This window comes from Ambystoma mexicanum, chromosome 6q, assembly GCF_040938575.1.
Source record: "Ambystoma mexicanum isolate Mex_15411 chromosome 6q, UKY_AmexF1_1, whole genome shotgun sequence".
NCBI lineage: Eukaryota > Metazoa > Chordata > Amphibia > Caudata > Ambystomatidae > Ambystoma > Ambystoma mexicanum.
Genome location: NC_090937.1, coordinates 1,437,428,861 through 1,437,450,681, shown reverse-complemented (window position 1 = coordinate 1,437,450,681; position 21,821 = coordinate 1,437,428,861). Strand labels below are relative to the sequence as shown.

Sequence of the window (21,821 nt, the reverse complement as noted above, 5' to 3'; positions counted from 1 at the left end):
GCAGTCATTGTCCAACAGTGGGGGTTAGAGGTGCAGGAGCAGGTTTGTGGAGATAGATGGGCCGCAAGTCATGATCTGGCCCGGTCACACACATGGCAGAGATCTCAGAAGAAGGATGAAAAGAATACTGTTTGCTTGCAACAATTTGCCCCAGAGCATCCGTGAGAAATGGACTTGGGAGGCAGAGGCGTGGGAGGACTGTCGGTGCTTGCGGTGCTGCTGAGGGAGAGGAGGCTTTACAGGTACCAGAATGCGGTCTAGTCCAAAGATGGAGTCTGGGGTACACAAAATGGAATCCAAATGTGTCTTGCAATAGCCCCACCTCTGTATGTGCCATCGACTTGCCTTCCTTACAAGGTCCCCAGATATACTGTTCTCTCATTCACTCTGCTGGGTCACACACGGGCAACCAATCATTCAGAATGGCATTTAGGCAGGCAGTCGGCCAATCAGGCTCACAGTGCATTCAGGCCATTCGTCTCCATCGAGACACTCCACACCGAATGTGGATTCGGACAAGCACCCATCCATTCAGCAATCCACACTGCACTCCTGCCCTTTTCGGGCAGGGCTGTGTCCTTGTGTCCCACACCAGATAAAAGACACCCATAACATGAAACTCCATTCACCCATGCCCACCCCACGGGTGTACCCACAACATAGTCATTGGGGAGGCTCCAGCCAGTCTGGCCTGGACTTCCCCACAATACCATATATGGAACTTCCACCCAACAGCCAGTAAGGGGAAGGGACAGTCGGGGCTTCCCGGGACTACGGGAAAACAAGGTAACGGGTGATGGAAACCAAGAGGCCACAGGGGCCATCTTGTCCTCATCAGGAATCCCGTAATTCCTATGGCAGGGCCTGTGTATCCCAAAATAGAGGATACTAGGAGCACCTGTCAAATTCTGCATGGAGCTGCCACCAGCCCATACCCTGATCCGTGGGCCACACACAGATGGACTGAAGTGTGTGTTTAGAATGTTTTTGTACAGTAGTTGTAGTGAAAGAGTTTGAGTAAACAAAATATTTTTTCAAAAGACGTAAAATGTTCTAACAGTGCGCCTGTTGGACCTATCCACAAGGAATGGAATGTGGGTGCTATGAAGGCTACACCTACTCTTACTAATGTCAAGGAAGATGGATTTGATGGTTGACTGCACCATCTGTAGAAGGTGTGCGTACATAAACAGAAAGGGGTGTCCTAAGGACATTATACCTTGCTGTACCGCTTGCAAACAAGATGAAACATGTTTGTAGAACCCATCAGATGTCCGCAATGGGTGTAAATGAGCAAAATGGGAGTGTGTGAAGGACAGTATACCTGTCTGTATCGGGCGCAGCCAAAATGGTGCGTAGAACAGGGGCGGTGGCCGGCAAGTTCGTAGGCAAACTAAATGGAGTTGTCCTAAGGACACTGGAACTGTCCGTACAGTGAACATATCATGTGTGCACATGCGCAGTACAACCGTAAGTATACCGAACATCGTGCCTGTCCCTAACTGTCCGTCTCACGTGTGTCGCACTTTGAATTAGTTGGAGAACCCGAACACTGTCCGTAGGACACTTGCGCGCATACGCACGTTGAGTAATCTGCATTTGCTGTTCAGCGGAGTCCCATTTCTGGTGCGGGTATGTTGAGGACGTCATCATGTGATCGCACCCACGCTGAGCGTGTGGACTAATTTGCACAGTTTGTGTGCTTCCGCAGCAGTACAAAAGAACTTGTAGACACAAGGCAAAGTATTGTAGAGTGTAAAGATGTAATTTCACATATCCCAGACAGTAGCTGACCTGAGGACTAGGTGTGTAAAAACTTTTTACCACTTTGCAGGCCAGAATACGGTCACGAGGCACACCCCTTCACCCCTACAAATGGCCACACCCCCGAGCGCATCTTCATTGTCCTTCTAGCTATAGCAGATTGAGGTTTACTGCCTTTACTGCAGTAGTGACCAAAAGGAAACTAATCGGTATGGCTTCCATGGCTGCTGTTGGGTCATTAGCCTCTGCACCACCCCCGCCTCCTGCAGAGAGATACGGGTGAGGATGTAGAGAGCGAGGAAGAAGAAGAGGAGGAAGAGAATGAAGTGGAGGAACTCCGCACTAGGAGCACTCGCCGGGAGTCGTGGGTGTGGCAGTTGTTTTCCATTTATGGGACTGTACCAAAAGCCTGTGCGAACCTGGTGAAGTGTAACCAGTGCGAGGTGGGGCTGAGTCGCTGGAGACTTGGTGCGTGCAACTTTGGTACGGCAACCATGAAGCGACACCTCACTTCGTTCCACACTGCGGACATTCGCAAGGTGGTGCCGTCCGAAGAGCGTAGTCGATAGAGTTCCTCCACAGCATCCTCCGTGTCCAATCCTCCCACCACAAGAGACACTCCTGTGGGGGAGAGCCTCCCTCCAGCTGCCTCACAAGCCATTCACAATGCTATTGACCATTACCTTTCAAAGTTGACAGTAGTGTGTACATATTGTGATGCAGTACTCTGCAGGGGGGAGAGTTTTTGAAGTGCTTTTGAGGCTGCAGTCACAGAGCACCAGAAGATCTGTGTAATTCTTACCTCAGAAACTCTGCGGGAGCACTTCTCTGGAAATCTGTTTGGTGCTATTCTCAGTGTGCGTAGTTAATCTATGCAGTCTGGTAATTTACAAGAAACATTCAGTAATCCTTAGTATACTAGTCTAATGCACCCGTTCAGGAATTATCTCTCATACACTTCGGGAGGCGTTACCTGTAGTTTGTTTTTTGGGAGCTCTCCATCCTGCTTCTACGCAGGGGCGCTTGTTCTGAAGAAGGGAAATGAAATGCGATTTTCTGAGGGAAGGAAGGATAGCAGGTGTGCGTGACATGCAAAGAATGGGGTGATAGGAATAGATAAGGAGTTAGATACTATTCCCGGCAAGAATAGCTATGATAAGCTGTTCCATTATATTGACGTGCATGAACACCTAGTCACATCCAACCCAACTATGAGGAGCAACTCAATATGCGTGTCAACAAATGGCCAGAAAACGGTTACTGCAGAGATAAAGTATAATTATTTTTCACATTAAACGTGTGGTGTATGCTAACTCGTGAAGAAGACTTTCCACAACTAACAACATGACTCAAGTAGTTTTACTGACTGGAAGCAACTCTGACATTCCCCAGAATTGACGACTGAAAACCTTGTCACCGAATTGGAATACTACCTAGCATGTGTGGAAAGGCTGACTGACAGGGGAACAATTTATTACTGTTACAAATACCATGAAACTCTGCTGACTGAAAAGGCACGCTAAAAAAACAAGGGCGCAACAACATAAACAGCCAATACTTGCGGTAACAGCTGCTTGACGAAACAACAGGCTTCAAAACTGCTGAGGGAGATTTGCAAATTTTCCGCTGACAGGAATGAGCGCGGCAATTGTACTGAGGTAACCGTGAAGCAACTTGCGAGAATGCCTAAAATCAGAAACCAGGGAAATACTGTGGAAGTAACGGGAAATGTACACTTCCTACAGAGGGAAAACTATGGAACCACGGCAGAAGGTCATAAGAGTGGGCTGAGGACAACTGTGACAGGAACTGGAGCCGCGGTAAGCGTACACTGCAAAGCAGACGACGCGAAGCGCGGAGCAGGTGAGAGGAGGGGCTTATATATGCTGTGAGTGTGAAGCACTAGACCATGACGGTTACTTTTCATAGAAACCCTAAGCCGCCATCTTAGGTGATGAGGAAGTGTCTTTCCCCCCATAGCCTAAACATGGTTCTTTCCGTGTTACGGACCAAGCATGATAAGCCATGGTCCACGAATTCTTAGAGACTAATCTAGGGGCATGACCCAAGCTCATGACAATCTGCTCCTTACCTAAATGAAGCTCACCCTAAATCTTTCTCTGTTCACTTGCCCTTGCTTTTCCCCGTGGCTGGTGTCCCTTTCTTACCCTCCTTTGGCCTCTTCTCCTAGTATGTCGTGTGCTGTGAAGCAATAAACATGAAAACAAATTACAGAAAAGGCTCTTTTTAGAGCCGCCTTCCTCAGTTTAACAATAGAACTATGAAGTGACGGTCGTAGACCCCCGCAGAGTTGTGGAAAAGTTTGTGGACAGTCGTAGGGGAAGAAAAGGAGGGTGCAAGTGGAGCAAACAAAATGAAGTGTACGCTTGGGAGTAAGTGATGGTTCTGAAAAGAGCCTTTCGTGGTGTGTTGTGTGGGTCAAAAACTGTGGATTGGAGAAAACGGATTGTCAGATAGGTTGGTGTGATTTCAAAAGAGGTTGCAATGCATTTTGTACATTGCGAAGAAAAATCTGATTGCCAGCATATGTGAGGTGGACGCCATCTCTGCGGAAAATGAAAGAGCTGCGAAACAAAATGTTTTCATTGTGGAAAGAGGACATGCCAACATCTCTTAAAGACAGTCTTTTTCACATTGTGTCTTGCTTTCTCCATTTGTGGACCAAAAGCAGAAGAATGCAGCCATATTTGTATTTGCGCAATACGGGAAAACAGTATTTGAGAATTGGGAAACATTTCCATGAGGTTCGCAAGTCCTTTCTTCATTGCAAATTGCAAAGAAATTCCAGAGACATGGCCTAAACTGTTTACTCCGCAATGAATGATCAATATATCTGGAGGATGCTGTCAGTAAAGTAACACAGAGGTTCCAAGTCCAGCCACCTGATGCCACGCACGCCATGCCAGTGCACTTCCACATGAGGAAATCCGAGATCTGCAGATAAACGGCAGCTTTCTGCATGCACCTTCAAGCAATGTATCCATGAGTCTCCCAAAATCCATATGTTTTCGAGCATGGAAAGCCATGGCTGTGTGGTCTTCTGTCAGGGAGAAGACAGTCTTACTAAAGTGTGGCGGTCAGAACACACCTACTGAACTTTATGGACCAATCCCTAGCTGTGCTCATTCTCATTTGCATGCGTCTCCACCCCTGAATCCCCGTTGGTGATATGCGCTGGCTGCAAACTACCGCCATGTTCGCGGACATGTATAGGATCAGAGCGTGACAACGGTACACTAAAGTAATATTCCCCCTTTAAGGTGGGCTCTGAAAGTTTTTTTTTTTAAATTTTGACCAGATACTGTACAGACATCTGTTATTTTATTTATTTTTTTGTATTTTTTGTCCTTGCTTTGCTCCTACAACCATTACAGAACCTTCTCTAAAGCAAGCCTTACGTTCCAAAAGAACATCGCATTTCCCAAAGAAGATAGCGCAACATCATCTGCTTCAAAATAATCTGCATTGCTTGTAGCAATGTTATTGTGGCTGCAGAAAAACCTACCAGATCGTAGCATGAATGCACGCATGCTGCGATTGATGATACACCTCCCAATGCTTTGCTCCGGACAGAATACAGAATTGTTGTCCCATTTTACTCTAGGGAGTAAAGCAGAAAAAATATTTTCGTTGTTGGGAAGATGGTCATGAGTGCTTCAACCAACTGTGCCGAAACTGCCAACAAAGTACATGAACGCACGTATCCCAAATGGCAAGCACCGTAGTGCAAAATTACCACATGAGTGGTCATTGTACGCATGTTTCTGTAAACTTGCAGAATTGCCGCAGCATTGGCATCAGTGTCTGAGCTCCACACGACCTCCACTCCTCTAACATCGAAATGGTGTGCCACATGCCTACTCTCGGCATACTGTTGTAAGCCATGCACAAAAATGTCTCCAAGCACCAAAACCCTGACCCTCTCCACCTCTGCCGTCTTCAGTGTGCGCACCGTCTTTCGACACTAGAGTAATGTGAACATCTGATTGGCTGATGCCTACAGTCCCCTTTCCATGCAGGATTAGCTGTAGAAAGCTGTATGTGACACGCCCTATCTGCGGACAAGAGTTGCCTACGTGCGGCATGTAACTCTTACCTAGTCCTTCCACCCTTTCCACAGCGGTAACAGAGTCTCTCATTGGACACAACTAAGCAGTTGCACAACCATCCACCAATCACATTAAACATCGCAAATTCTAACTCCATCAACATTGTGCACTTATTACTGTCAATGATTCTGAATGGAAGTCGCATATCATTGCAAAGCACCTACTTCACAAGCTACTGTGCAAGTACTGCGAATTTCTACGCACAGCTCCATGCATGAGTATAGAGTACAGGTATGTATATTTTAATCGGAGAACGTGTGCAACCCTTATGATTTAATTTAGACAAAATAATGCGTTTTGTGCAGGATGTCCTATTTATCATTGACAAACCCGCACGACTACTTACTGTCTTCCGCATAACCTGTACATTGCAAGTACACCTATTTATGGTGTAACTCAATTGTGTATGTGGAAATGTCGGAGTTGTGTACTGACTACAGTAATGCTACTTGCAATGTAATCGTATGAGAAAAGTAAGCGCTCCCGATTGCTGTGGTGACCTCTTCCTCTGAGGGTCTCCCGATGTGTCGGCATTGTGATTTTTAGTTTTCAAGTAGAACATTTTTCCCCATCTACTACTGTGCCCTATCGCTTACAAACCTCTCTCCTATGCATAGTGCACCTTGTTTAAAAAAAAAAAAAAAACAGCCAAGTACCATATTGCAAATACCATGCAAACACTGCACTGGGTTGAAATATGAAAGTAAAATGCTCTGACGAAAGAAGCACAATTAATGTGTGCAGTATCGTCACTGCTGTAAACACAAAGTAATTGATTTTGTTTTTTTTCATTCGCAGTGAAGACTACTCCAGAGAATCAACAGCATCTACCCTGCAGAAGACATATCCGAAGAAACGTGGTCATCTTGCAAAAATAAGTAAGCACAGCACTATCTTTATATTTTAACTACTCCTCAAAGAGGCTGCGTGGGTTATTTGGTTATTTTGGGCACCAAAGCAAACGTTGATTTCCAAACCATTCTACCTACAAATATCCATTTATTGAACAAAGAATAACGTGCAGAATGGCTGACAAATCCCTGTGTTTGGAACTCAAATAACATACGTAATCCTTAGAAGGTTAGATTTAGAAAAGAAGTTGCTGTTGCAAGTTTATGGTATTTTGTTTATTAATAATGGTTCTTGTCACAGGTAGCCCACTTTGTACTCTCATCTGAAGCACATTGTAGTAGTATACAAACAGTAAAGTAGCCTTACCAAATCATTGCAAGAGTTCAATGCACAATGACACACCATGACAAAGACCTTCCCCATCAGACTCATGCACACATACATTGGACAACAGACCAAAGTATACTTTTTTTTTCAACAGACACCAAAGAATGCCTACCAAAAAGCAACTCTGTAGAAAGGAACGCAGAAGTAGAGCAAATAACAATAAGTGCCCAATGTAAGAATCCCTGTTATAGACAGGTGTCACAAAACACAAAAATGTTGGCAGAAAAATGGCTACCAGTACAGCTAACAATGCTCCTAATAATCCTGATGGTGTAACAAGAACCCATAGTAAAAGTATTTTATCAAAAATGTTTCGTCAGAGTCCTTCAGAATCTTCTAAGAAGAGGACCGAAATCATCCTCGCCCCTTAAAACCTACCGTAGAAAGTTAATCCTACAAGCTCTCGGACAGTACAATCCTTCTCAAAAGGAAGTTGTTTATAGTAGTGTTAAAAGGATGAAAGCACTAACAAAACTAAGTACCAAACTACAAAAGAAACTTGGCAATAAACGGAATGTGAACAAAAATAATTTCTTACATGTTTGTGGTGGTGAATGTAGTCACACAACAACCACAGAACCATATTTTAATGAAGCATACAAACAAAATCAAACCAACACAATTGCCATCCATAGCAGTGGACGAGGGTATGAGAAAATCAATACTACCATCATGGAACAAGAAGCACTGCTTACTGAACTATCCTCTGAAAACTCAGAATTACTTCTCGATTCAGCAGAACCACACCGTCCAGTATACAAATGGCCGTGCACATCAATGTGTGCCATTCCAAACAAAGCTTTCAAGTCTTTACGTCAGTTTCTCAATCAATATGTAAAAGGTAGAGACAAAAGTAAAATTAAAGCGCTGCACAATATGGGTATTTGTCCAGTGCGGAAATACACAGGACTAAAAGGACATTCATTAGCCTGCATTTCTGGGCCTATTTGCAAAAGTACCTTGCATGATATCAAAAGAATATCTATACATCATTCCAATGTAAAATATTGTGTATAAAATATACTATGCAAGAAGTCCAGCTTCAGAATTAGGCAATTTTAAATACCACTCTTCTGCATGGTACACCCAAGTACTTACAAGAAGAAATTGACCATATTCAGAAAAAGTATTTTGGAAGTGAAAGCCACTTACAAAATGCAACAGTTTTAGAACACAGTAGCAACAATTCTGCACATAGCAACCTTCGATTACACACATACAGAAAAGAAATAGTAAAATTTAAAAGGTCATCGGCTGAAGTACCAAATCGTGTGTGTGTGTGTTGCCGCAGAACATTTTACAAAAGGAACACAAAAAATGTGGACATAGCATACAAAATAGAAGTCAATGAAGACTCTAAATGGTTTGAATTGGCTCTGTACCTTTTAGCTGAAAACAAATATGAAGTAACTGAACGCCTAATACGTTGCAGTTACTTTACTACAAAATTGGACAACAACCACACTCACTCCTTCACATGCTATTACAAATAATTTGGAATTGTTTCCATTACCAACAATCCTGCAACAGCTCAATTTGTATGGGAGCATAATAATTCAAACAGTTCACCCATTTCAATGAATTATATGCCTTTGTCCAAAGACAGCAAAATTACCTTCCTCTGAATTGGTGGAAGGCATTTGTGGCAAAGTAGTTTATTTGCCATTAGATCGAACGGAAAATGTACACACTCTAGGAGTGGAATGTTCAATAGAGCATTCTTTAATAGTCTTGATAAATGGAGTACCAACAAAGGACAAACTAATTTGGCAACAATTAGTGGACTTACACAAAGTTAGACAAGCATTGCAATATCTACAAAACAATCAGTACTACAAGGAAATAAATATTGATGAAAGCTTAAGGGAAACAACTGAAATAATTCAAGAGCCATCCGAAACTGGACAACTCTAACTTCTCGATCCAGCTACAGTATCCACTCTTTTGGACCATTACACAATTCATCCATTGCATTCCAATGAAATCATAGATGATGCACTAGAAACTTACCAAATGCGACAAACCAAAGGGTCACCAATGAGTATTGGGAAAAAAAGTATAGAAGCGCGTGCTTTTCCACTGCTATTTCCTACTGGCAAAGGTGGAAGATACGATGATAGACTCACTCAGATTGGGGCATCAGAACACCGCTCATTACAAATGTATTCGCAAGATCCCAGATTTAGACAATGTGGAATACATATTCCACCTACTCTATGAAAGTGAATTAGCAACACTGTTATGGACTTGCACACATTCTTAAATCTGGAACCCACTTTCAGAATATGTCAGCTACGCAGTTAATACAAAAAGTACAGGAAAAATATGAGGTTTTACAATCAAGTATAACAAATTTGTTTGTAAACATGCGTGGTACAAAGGAATACTGGTTCAGACGGCACGGAGATGTGCATTGCATGATCAGAAACCTTGGACCACCGACTTGGTTTGTTATGCTAATTTGTGCAGAATATGCATGGTAAGATTTACATGAGTTCCTATGCATAGCCAACAGCAACAAAAACAACATAGATATATTAACAGTGTAACTTTGCTCTCTAGAGCCAGTTAATGTCTCAAGATCTTTCCATCATCGTTTCATTGCCATGCTACACTTTATTTGCAATAAAACTGTCCCTCCCTTTGGAGAAGTGCAGCACTTCTATTGGAGAAAAGAATATCAAGCGAGAGGAGCACCACATATTCACATGCTGTTATGGATCAAAGGTGCATCGAAATTTGGGCACGACAGTGATAGCACTGTTTTGCAGTTTATCCAAAAATATGTCACATGTGAAATCCCTTCACAACAGACGCATAGTGACCTGCATGGACAGATTTTACAATTTCAAAGACACAAATGTGGCAAATATTATCGCCATAAATACAAAAAGAAAGGTAAATACTACACCAAATGCCGCTTTGGTTTCCCTAGACCAGTTACAGAAACGGGTGAAGTAAACAACTTTGTCTTCAGTTCGACATAGTGGTAAATCACCTAAGAACACGTATTACATAAAAAGAAGGGAAGAATCAAAATATATCAATGATTACAATGCAATCATTGCCCTCTTATGGAATGCAAACATAGATGTGCAGTACATTGCAGATAATTCAACTGCTGTTGCACAATATGTTACAGCATACTTAGCAAAAGCAGAAAAAACGGAGCTTCAAGACCTCTGGGATGACCTAGCATCAAACAAAACATTATCACAGAAATTGTACAGCCTAGGCATAAAAAAGCTCTTGTAGAGAATGTGGGGCCTATGAAGCAGCAGATCGTTTAACAGGCACTACTTTGTATGAAAAATCAGGCAACATAGTATGGCTCAGTCTTAGTCCTGCAAAATCTAGAAAGAGTGCTAAAATCATATGAGGACATAAAAACAATTGACAGAAATGATCCCAACAGCCAAGACATTCTAAACAACAATTTACTGGACACATACTATCCGAACAGGAGTAGCACTCTGTAAAGCATGTGTCTATACCACATAGCTCAAAACTTTGCATACAAAAATAATGTAAAACCCGATGAAAGCAAATGTAGATATAGAGTGACCGATTGTGAAGGGAGCTTAGTGAAACTTACCAAACTAAGCTTAATTAATCATGTAAAATTGTCATTAAAAACTCCTCAACAAAAAGAACTATATGTCTGTTACATCTTTTCAAACCATGGAGAAAAGAGGAAGACATACTAGATACCTGACTGCTATAAAGATGCTTTCAAAGCCTATGAAAGCACTATTACCGATGTGAACTTTACGCAGTACAAAACAATGTCACACAATGAGCAGCAACAGGAAGAACTACTTCAGGCCCAACTAGATAAGGACTCTTCCCACAGTAGTTAACCTTCTGTAACAGGAAGTCAAGAACCACTAGGACAACCACTAATAGCAAATGAGGCTGAAGTAGCTATGGCAGAAGTAGAAAACACCATGTATCAAGAAGATACAGAAGACGAACTGTACAACAAGCAAAACTTAATAACGATCAGTGCACCATTTCTGAAGACATAACAAAACACATTGTACATGGTGTACAACACAATAATGAAGAATGTACTTGCCAAAATTACAAACCTATACTGCTGTACATCAGTGGTGAAGCTGGATCAGGGAAAATATTCTTAATCAAAATCATCAGCAAGTTCCTTCTACAATTGACAAACAACAAACTGTCAGCTGTTGTAACGGCCCCCACAGGTTTAGCTGCCTACAACGTAGGTGGTGTCCCTTTACACCGATTACTACTTCTTCCAGTAGAGCATTAAAATAAATAAGGCTACTACAAACTTTCTGCAGAAGCTGCAATGGAATTACGCAGAGTATTGAAACAAATGAAAATACTACTAATAGAGGAAGTGAGCATGGTCTCCAACCTAATGTTGGCTTTGATTCATCTCAGATTGCAAGAAGTACTTAAAAGTAATAACTAAGAACTGCAGGGAAACACATTATCGTTTTCGGAGATCTTCTACAATTGACACCAGTGAAAGGTGAACCGCTTTTTAAAAACTTAGGCCACAGGCCGGAAAACTGTTGGTAGCATAGGTAATGTTAACCTCTGGCAACATATCCAATACAGAGAGTTAACTGAGAACATGCAGCAATCTGCAGATCTCACTTATGCCAACATCTTAAAAAGTATTAGAGTTGGTGTATTATCACAAGAAGCACAAGTTGTATTGAAAAACCAGCATATACATGCACTTTATGGCGATAATGCATGTGCAATTGATGTTATGGAACAAATAGTGCACACAAATGTCAATTGTATGGCCTTAATGCCAACTCTTGCAAGCTGTTTCAAATTCAATGAAACAATGTTAAAAGAAAGAAATGCAACCAATAATAGAAATTAGAGCCACAAACTAGATGTACATGGTATGAAAGTACCCATGTGTTAGCAAGCCACAACAAGACTAAATAGTTTAGAAAATTCTATCTCCAACACTGCTGGGTTGGAAAAAATATTGAAATTACCCTTAAATTGTAATGCTTAAACGTAACCTTGACGTAGAGCAAGGGCTAGTTAATGGAGCACTGGGCACAGTTGTTGGCTTTCAGTCATACCCACTTGATAGCATCATTCACTTTGTAAATATTCGCTTTGATAAAGTTTTAGAAGTGAAAAGGATAGGGCGCTCAATTGCTCGATCCCTTCTCTTCAAAGACATGTATGTATGTAGAAAGCAATTTTCTCTAACTCTTGCATAGGCAGTTACCATTCATAAATCCCAAGGTCTTACCTTAAACAAAGCATTGATGGATCTAGGAAAACGCAGTGTTTAAGGAAGGCATGAGCTACGTAGCATTATCACGCTTACGTACACTTAACGGTCTATTGCCAATAAACTTTGATTCAAATAAAGTCAAAGCTGATATTCCTTGCATTCTAGAATACAATAGATTGCGTTCACTGTACACCACTCATCTGAAACAATACCCTGTTCCAGATAAAGTAAAACGTGGTAAAAGTAAAGAAACGGAAATGCAACAGATTTCAACAGCAAATTCTGCAAAGAGAAGAAAAGAAGCTAAAGTTTCATCAATTACCGCAAACATAGAACAACCTATTAGGGAATGTAAACCAGGGACGTCGACAAAGAAGCAACATAAAAACCGAAAAATGCACTCAGATACAGAACTTGCTGGGCCATTCAAATTTGTAAATGAAAGTGGGAGAAGTTTCTATGCAAATGTAGCAATGAATATTCTATTTCAATTGCCACCAGTTGTTAATAATATTTACCTGCACAGTACAGACCAATTGTGTTTGCAAATGTTAGTGCTGCATAGACATGCAACAAGCAATCCTGACAACACATACAGTGTTCATGCACTAAGGCAACAATTGGACGACTGTGCTGGAATGGTGAGATTCACTATGAACTCGCAAGAAGATCCACAAGAATTTCTAATGTACATACTATTAGTATTGGAAAACAAAAGCATACCTGCAAATGAAATCTTCCAAATTTCAAACATACATGCACTCTGTGTAGCAAAGTGATACAGGAAGAAATCCCAAATGAGCGATTTGTGGATGTTTCCATACCAAATTGTGAGAGCATTTCAGCAATTTGTCCAAATTGCAAACCATGGCAGATCATGTACTATTTGCAATTCAGACTATCGCTCCACCTTACTGATACAATCACATAGTGCCTACATAATACTTATGCTTCTACGTTATCATGCAGATGGCACCAAAAACAACTGCAAACTGACTGGATTCACACACGGTCAAGTGTCGCTTGGAAAGAAAACCTTTACAACAGTACGTATAATCTACCATGCAGGAGCTACAACCAGTGCAGGTCACTACACTGCATACATTAAAAAGCATTGTAGATGGTTCGAATGTAATGATAGCACCATTACTCTAAAGCAGAGATTGCCAGGTAATCTAACATGCGTATTTAATGTTCTTAAAGACAAAATTTACGAAATAATGTGTACTTCAAGATTGTCAACAAATTATGTGAAAGACCACAAACAGAATACGCCCACAAGTATATAACTACCCAAGAGGATGGAAGAATGACACAAATAAGTGATTATCACAAATCTGTAGGAACAAATGCACAGTTGGTATACGCCTACAGGTATCTAACTGTTAAAAATCGGCAGGAGGCAACAAACATAACATTGATCAGAAAGATGAAGGAAACCCGCTAATGAAACTAGGAAGTACCATAGTAAAAGTTTTTTTTTTTTTTTTTTTATCCGACAAGGATTTATTTTCCCACACTCAAGGATTAGAAAAGCAAACACAGAAACTGAGCGCAATGCACAGTGCTCTGGTTTGTAAACTAAATATGAGGGTAAAAAAAAGGTATACTGCCTATTATGCAATGTAGTAAATTTTCATAAAATGCAAACACTGACGCACCTTTTTCTTTTATCACAGAAATGGAAAAAGGGATACTTCTGCCAAGTACGATAGCAGCTTTAAAATTGTATGTGGATTCTGAACGAAGTACGGAGTAAGTATATTGACAGTCATTTTCTACACATGGGAATCTACACGCCTAATCTATGGTACTAATATGCTGCAGTGCCTGTAGACTGGACCTTGCATCTTTGGTGAGTAATGTACCACCTACGCCTTATGACCAAGGTACAAGGGGTATAGTTCCTATCCACAACCATCGCGGCATATCAAAACTATGGTCCTTTTAAATTAGCTACTTATAAATTTACTTTTCGGACCATCGTCTGCAGCCATGAAGCTAAGACACTAGGGCGTCAACGCAACTAGCGCATTACACCACACCCATATTGACTTGTAACTCCACTGCTTATGACTTCAGTCTTGGGTGCATGGCCTTTGGGCATGCAGTGAAGAGTCTGGGTCCTGGCCAGAAACACCACAGCATATAGGAACCATGGTGCCTTGTCATTTTACTATGTAGACACTTGGTTTTGGGAGCATGGCCAAAACGCTACACCCTCCCCACAACCATCTTAATGATGTTGCATAGTACAAGTGTACCAATAGCTCTGATATGGTGCAGTAGTTTGTAGCTACTGGCTACAGAGGTGAGTTTGAGGCCATAGCATTATGAATGTATGGGTATACAGTATTTCAAATGCATAGTTAATTACAACCGCAGTGCTTATTACTTAGCTCAAGTACTCTGCATCCTTGCCACTACTACCACACCATAGGACATTCATTGTGGCATATAACTACACTACGAACAAATGTACTTTTGGGGGCATGGCCTTCGGCCATGCACCCATGATTGCAGCCCCTCCCCAAAGCCACCTGAATGATGTTCAATACTAGGGGTGTCTCTGTAGATCTGAAATGCTGCACTGTTAGTGGGCAGGGCCTAACATTTTAGGTGTATTGCCGTACATTTCAATATATGGTTGTGAAGTGGCTTATAACTCCAGTGCTTACCAGTTTCCTGATGGGTACATGCTTGGGTGTATGGCATACAGCCTGCAACCATGCACTCAAAAGTACACATCTTGTCCACAACCACCGCACTACATGAAACCCATTTGGGCTTGTAAGTGGAAAGGTTATAGCTTTGTTGTTGGGGGCATGGCCTTCAGCTTGCACCCAAGAGTGCACACACTCCCCACAACCAGGCAATCGATGCGCATTAGTAAGAGGGTATCCATGGGTGTGACATGCTGAAGTATTTGTGGCCCTGGCCAGGGCCTAGAGTTTTGGACGTAAGGCTTTCGGCCGACGGCCATGCATCCAAGGCTCTCGGCCCTGGCCACAACCACCGTAGCATGTGACACCCATGGCGGCGTACTAAAGAATATAATAGCCGTAGGAAAAAGTAATGCAGTCACGGCATGTTGTCAATTTTAATTTTTGCTGCCACTACTCGGGTCCTTACAACAGTTAAAAGTTCCCTGTGCACTGGACGGACTGAAATAGTGCCCTTATTGGACCCCTCATTTTCTGTGCTTACAAGGTGGCCATAGGAAATACATCAAGAGATTATAACTGTGTTGTTGGGTGCATGGCCTTTGGCCATGCACCCAAGAGTGCAGAGTCTCTCCACAACCACCTCAGTGATGTGTGGTAGTGGGGTTTTTTCTATCGGTGTGGTATCCTTCAGTGCTTCTGGCCAGAGGCTTCACGCCTAGCTGTATGTCCATAGATCTTACATGGGGTGGGTGTGCAGTGGCTTCCACGTCTAGTACTTATAACTTTGGTCTTGGGTGCATGGCCTTTGGCCATGCACCCAAGACTGTACGCACTCTCCACAATTTGCAATCGAAACGCAATACTACGTGTGTATCCATTGGTGTGACATGCTGCAGTGGTTGTGGCCAGGGCCTACAGTCTTGGAAGGAAGGCCTTCGGCCGAAGGGCCATACTTCAAGACTCTAGGCCCTGGCCACAACCACTGTAGCATGTGACGCCCATGACGGCGTACTAATGAATATAATAATAGACATCGGAAAAAGTAATGCAGTCACGGCATGTTGTCAATTTCAATGTTGGCTACCACTACGCATGTGTTCAACAGTTAGAAGTTTCCTGTCCACTGCATGGACTGAAGTGCTATCGTTATTACACCCCACATTTTCTGTGCGTACAAGGTGTCCATAGAAAGTACATCATGAAGAACGAGCCCCCCCCTCCCAGAACAAATGCATTGATCACCCATGTCTTACTGTCTGAACCTTTCCCAACGCTCTGTGACACAGCAAAAGTTTTATAAATAGAGCATGTGTACGCTGGTTGTTGCTCCGCTTTCGGCGGATCCAAGATGTCGGGTGCATCCAAACAGTCTGACGCAGAACACGTCTTGCAGCAGCCAATGCGCAGAGACGTTGCGTGTCCGCTGTCATGACACCAGCCCATTAGCCAATCGGTATCTTGTCCGTGGACAGAACAGGAAAGTGTGACTGCGAAGCAGACATAGATATCACTAATTTATTTTCAGACCTACTTTTTGATAATTTCAAAGAAAAGTACTGCACGGAAGGTCACCAAATTTACAAAAGCACGCTTTCGGGACCAAGCCGTTGCCCCTGCCGCAAATATATATTTTGCAGCTCACAACCTTGTGCACAAAGTTGGCCTGCAAATTCCCCGGGGGGCTGTACTGCAACACAAATTATGTGCGTGCCAGCCCACTTGAGTACTTGAGCGTCTGCCGCATTTATGGCCCTGGCGACAATAACATGAATGCTGGGAGTGCATTGCTGCATTACTGGGCCTGCTGTCTCTGTGAAATGTAAGTTTACAAAAAATCTATTCTTCTTTGAGGGCCGATAATACAGTGCGAGGAGCATGTTGCCGCTTTTCTGAAATGACCCTGGCATGCATTGGTCTTAATGGGCGTCGGTTCTAAAAAGGCACCTGGGAATATGCAAATGTGATGAGGTATGAATGTGCACATCTATGATACACGCATTCAAAGGAACTTGGTGAATAGGGCACACCGTTTTTTGGGTGCAAGTGATGATACAATAGTGCATTACTTCACTTGAGCCATCACTTTTGAGACTAGGCCTCTTACTGTAGATATTGTTTTTCACGGGTGTAGAGCTCGTACATACAGCAACCCCTATCTGACTAAATGCTGTTTCTTTTAAGGAATGTCCAAATCTACGCCATGAGTGCTTGATGTGTGACTGACTCTGCTGCAGCCCATCTGGTCTATGCACCTCATTAGTCCTCACAGAAGCAAACTGCAGTATCATGCACCCCTATTGCATAGCTGACTCTTCCCCTCGCCGCCCATATATGCTTTTTAGATGCCCATATCCGGGCTCCAAATTTGCAATAGAGGTTGCAAGTGACTTTTTAAAAAAATTTTTATGGCTGGGTGATATTTTTACCCATGTCTATATTTTAATATTATAAACTTTAATACTGCGTGTCAACCTCCAGAATAATGAAAAGACCCAGGCATGTCTGACTTGCAATATTACAATTCCACACTTCTTCAACTTCAGAAGGATGAAAGGCTGAGTTATTCAGATTCAAACCTGGGATCCACAGAACTTTGTGTAGATGAATGCATATACTGAGAACGTTCAGCAAAGTTTGTTTTATACATTCAGATGTTCCGGGCTGAATTTCCTCTTGTTTACTCAGTCACCCAGTCGCACCATATGCCCCCCCCTCCCTAAACTTTCTTTCCCTTCCTTAAGACCTTGAAGTCATTTAGTTGCACCTCCCTCCCCTTTAAGAAACTGCCCAATCGTCCCATAAAAGTAAAGGAGATCCCAGCTGGAAGAAGAATCTGCGGGTACAAGTGGAACTGTGAATCTCACTTGGAGATCCATGGGAGCCCGGGGATCACTTTCTGAATAGTTGGCCAATGGACCAAAACTGCTTGTAGAACCCCCAGGTTGCCATTCTCCAATATTCAACTGTTTATCTGATATAACCAATAGTTATTTCGATTTATTTTTTCCTGATATTTGCAATGGTTCTGCTTCTGTACAAGCTTTGCGGATTCTCCACTAGGCTTTGTTTGGACGATCAAATAATGCTCATGAGGCCTGCTGTAAGAAACATTATTTTTGGATTAGCTTCATGGGTTAATTACCTTCACTCTCTTGATCAGGATGCACATTGTGCAAAGAGGCCTGTTGGCTCTCAAGCAAAATCCTAAAATGTGAGGAGAGAAAATCTGTAACATGCTTACAATGTACCCGAGCGTTTGATGGGAGAAGTTGGTAAAAGACAAGTTACTATATTTAGTAGTGTCAAGCTCCTAAATTGTGTCTGCACTGTCGCCTGTTGATCTGTTCCAGAAACTTTGGTCCGTTAACAGCCATTGCAGAGAGGCTTGGGGCTCTCTTCAGGGAAGTGTTCTCTGCCGTCGGGTCGGTCTGTACAAAAGTCATCATCATTCATCACCCCTCCATCACAGGAAGAGCCTGTATCGGCCGAGACCTTTTCTGCTGAGGTATTTGGAGTTCAATGATAGCCTGGTGGCAGTGTTGTCAGCACTTCCAGCTGTGCGGTAATAGGCTGCATATTCCCCAATTGACCATTTAGTGCAGTCGTCTGAGTCATTGTGCGAATACAGGTCCCATTGCTGTAAATGCAGTTGTTGTACTTCCTGGCTTTGAGATGCAGACTTGGTCTTGCCACACCCTACACACCTCTGCTTAACCCTCCCACCTCCAACTCACACTTCCTAAATCGGTTCCTATATATAATGCTTTATGCTGGATTCATCTTGTTTCTAAGTGTGGTAATAATGGCTGTCATTACATAATTTAGTGGTAACCCATCACAAAAGGATGACTGTTTCCCCTGCCAGAACTCAAGCTGGCTAAGTGTAGGTTTTCCCCAAATTCGAGACCAGCGCTTTACCCATGAGCTATTCACTGGGACAGTTGCTGCAGTACTTAACATTTGAAAGATGGAATGACACATTTTGAATGCTTGGCAACTACCTCGAATGGTAAACGTGCCCGGTGGGAAATAAAAGGCAATTTGATTTTAGAAATCTGCAGAAATAAGATTGCATCGTTTAGCAAGTACTGAGTTAAACCCTCTTGGATCTTTCTTTGCTGCCACCAGAGAGGAATTGCAAAATCATCTGTTTCGGGGGCGGAACCTCTGAAACGAGTGATGTTGCGTCTGCGAATGCCTCCGTGTGCCTGTCCATATTGAGTGGGCCCCACGCATATACCCTGCGGCCCTGCCCCCTCTCTCTTCCTGCCACACCACTTACCTTGTCTGGCCTCCCGCCCGGCCTCTTCCCCAAAATCATCCCTAACCACACCACACAAACATGTAGTAAGTGGTATAAATAAGAGCCGGAATTTAAAGTTTAACATTTTTTTTAAATTTTTTTAAAGGCGATTGTATTTACATTCATTAGCACCCAGTTGCTGCACACAGCCAGTCACAGCTTGAGGGGCTGGCATTACCCACTGAATGGCGTTCATTTCAAGCACTTGGATTAGCATGGATTAGCATGCTAGCCTCACCCACCCTTCTTCACGGCCTAGGGTGGCCCCCACAGATGCCCATTCCTTGCCCATACTTGGCATCACCACAATGGCCTGCCTTAATCGCCTTTCTACTTGCCACTCCACTGATGGACCACCCATGGAAACAGCAATAATGCTAAGTGGCTCCTTTTGCCATTTCCAATTAGAGTTTTGATTTTTTTTTTTATCTTGAGAAATGGCTGACAATCTGAAGACATTTGTCTATGGTGCTAATAGGTGTGTAATACCAGTGTAGATGGAGTTTCCCATGTATCCTGGTCCCTCTGAAAGAATTTTGTCATTGACGTTGCATTTACAAAAACATACGAGAAGTTGGGATTGGTTAAAGAGTTACCTACACACGGAATGTCCACTGGTTCGTGTTTTCATTACATATAGAACTTTGGTGTCCCCACCATGTTCCAACCCTTAACGTGGATGAGAAATTCATCATTGATATATTAATTGGCTCCTACAAAAATTGCAATACAGCATTATCTGAGAGCCGTGGTTGATTAGTACTGGCTTCACCAACCTTGGATATTTGGCAGGTTAAAAGCACACGAGCAAAATATAGTGATGTAGGGGGAGACACTGGGGCGGCCGCTTCTTCCAATTGAGGAGCCATCCCTCATTTCCTAGGCCACAAACCAGGGCTTCTAACTTTGAACTTTGCCTTGTCGGGCATTTCTGTTAGGAGACATTTTAGGGGATTTGGGCAGGTGCATATTTGTCTGGTGCTAATGAATGGGCCCTGTTTTCTAATCGTCACGTGTGAGGTGTACACGTTTTGAATTATTGTGCTCAGCTTTTACCTTGAATTTAGCTTTTATTAATATGGGTGCTATTACCCTCCTCAGCCTCTAGAGATGTGGTCACGCTACTCTTCATGCAATTTCAAGCTTTGAATTAGTCGACACCTGGCATTGGAAGTTTCTTTTTTTAAAAAACTTAATCTGAGATACATATCTTGTGCCCAGGACTTATCTTCTGTTCTACTTTATGGCTGTCCCGCCCTCCCCTTTTCTGCTAGACTTGGAAGGGGGCCTTGTAAGCCCTTGTCTGGCCGGTGCAGGTCTGTTTCAGCTAATTCAACAACCTGAATTTCTTTGCAGCTTTGAAGCGTCCTTGGATTCTCCATTCACTCTAGCGTAGCAGCGCCGCCCTTTCCTGCTGCACGTCTGCGTTAAGCAAGCTTTTATGTGTATTCGTATGTGTCTTGCATTTCAGCGTATACATTAATTATGTTTCTATTGAATGCAGGTAACCTTCTTCGTGTCCAAATGTGAGTTTGACCTAATGTCTGTATCTTCTTGGTGAGTGCATTTTTGCTTTGTCTCATGAGTCTAATTGCGTTAGCCTAGCAATAAGGTACTTGCTTTTGTCCTGCAAATTCGCCTCTTCCTCGATGGCTCCTGGATAAGGTCGATAGGGTTGTCTTAGTGAGCATCATCCCTCATATTTGCAATATTTGTATGTGGGGAGGGTGCTGATGCCATGAATGGCGTACTCCTGTTTCTATGGTGTGGAGGCGGGTATGGGGCAGACGCGATGAATGACTTAATCTGCCTCTCTACATGTGAGTGTCTGACGCAGAGCTGCATACAGTTTGACCACTGGGTTCTGCGTCAGACACCGCTTGCTCTTGCTTCCAGTGGGACTCTGGTGGCGGCTCCCCTGCCTGATCTCTCACTCTCCTCCGTTCCTCTGCTCCAGGCTCTTCTGGCTTCTCCAGTGGGCGCCTCAACCACTCTGCACTGCTGACACGCCAGTGTAAACCCCACACCTGTGTTGCTACACCTTGCATAAGGATTCTGGCTCTCAGTCTCCACAGCAGTCTTCCCCCTCTTGCTGCTTCGCATTGGCTTTTATCTGGCGCATCTCCAGTAGGCTGGGCAATCCACTGCTCTTTCAGGGAAAGATTGTGGATACCTGGGGGTCAGAAACCAAACCAGCCATTAGAGTGGCAAGCTTTAGATAATTACAGGTTTCAGCTCCCACATAGTCAAGAAAGGTATTGGGGAGAATAACTTGCATCCCTTTCTTGGGGTTTCCTGTCCCCTAAGGAGGAGGTCCCCATCCCCCCCACACCCCTGCCCCACCCCGTTGGAGGCAATATGCTCTGTCCCCTATTGGGTTTACGGGGTTCACCTCTCTAGTCCCAAAGAGGATGGGAGTGTGGCAAACGCCTTGGATTTGTCAAACACTTAACTATAAACCCAATATATACTGT

General features: G+C 43.1%; 1 protein-coding gene across 4 annotated transcripts in view; it reads left to right on the top strand.

The window, feature by feature from the left end:
• Nucleotides 1-21,821, top strand: part of TACC3 (transforming acidic coiled-coil containing protein 3) — a 623,382-nt gene that overhangs the window by 80,260 nt on the left and 521,301 nt on the right. For 3 of the 4 annotated variants that reach the window (XM_069632144.1, XM_069632143.1, XM_069632145.1), the window contains exons 4-5: nt 6,693-6,772; nt 14,058-14,133. The exons of the other annotated variant lie outside the window; for it this stretch is intronic. In XM_069632144.1, the coding sequence (XP_069488245.1) occupies nt 6,693-6,772; nt 14,058-14,133 (156 nt within the window). The remainder of the gene's footprint in view (nt 1-6,692; nt 6,773-14,057; nt 14,134-21,821) is intronic. 4 annotated transcript variants of the gene reach the window in all.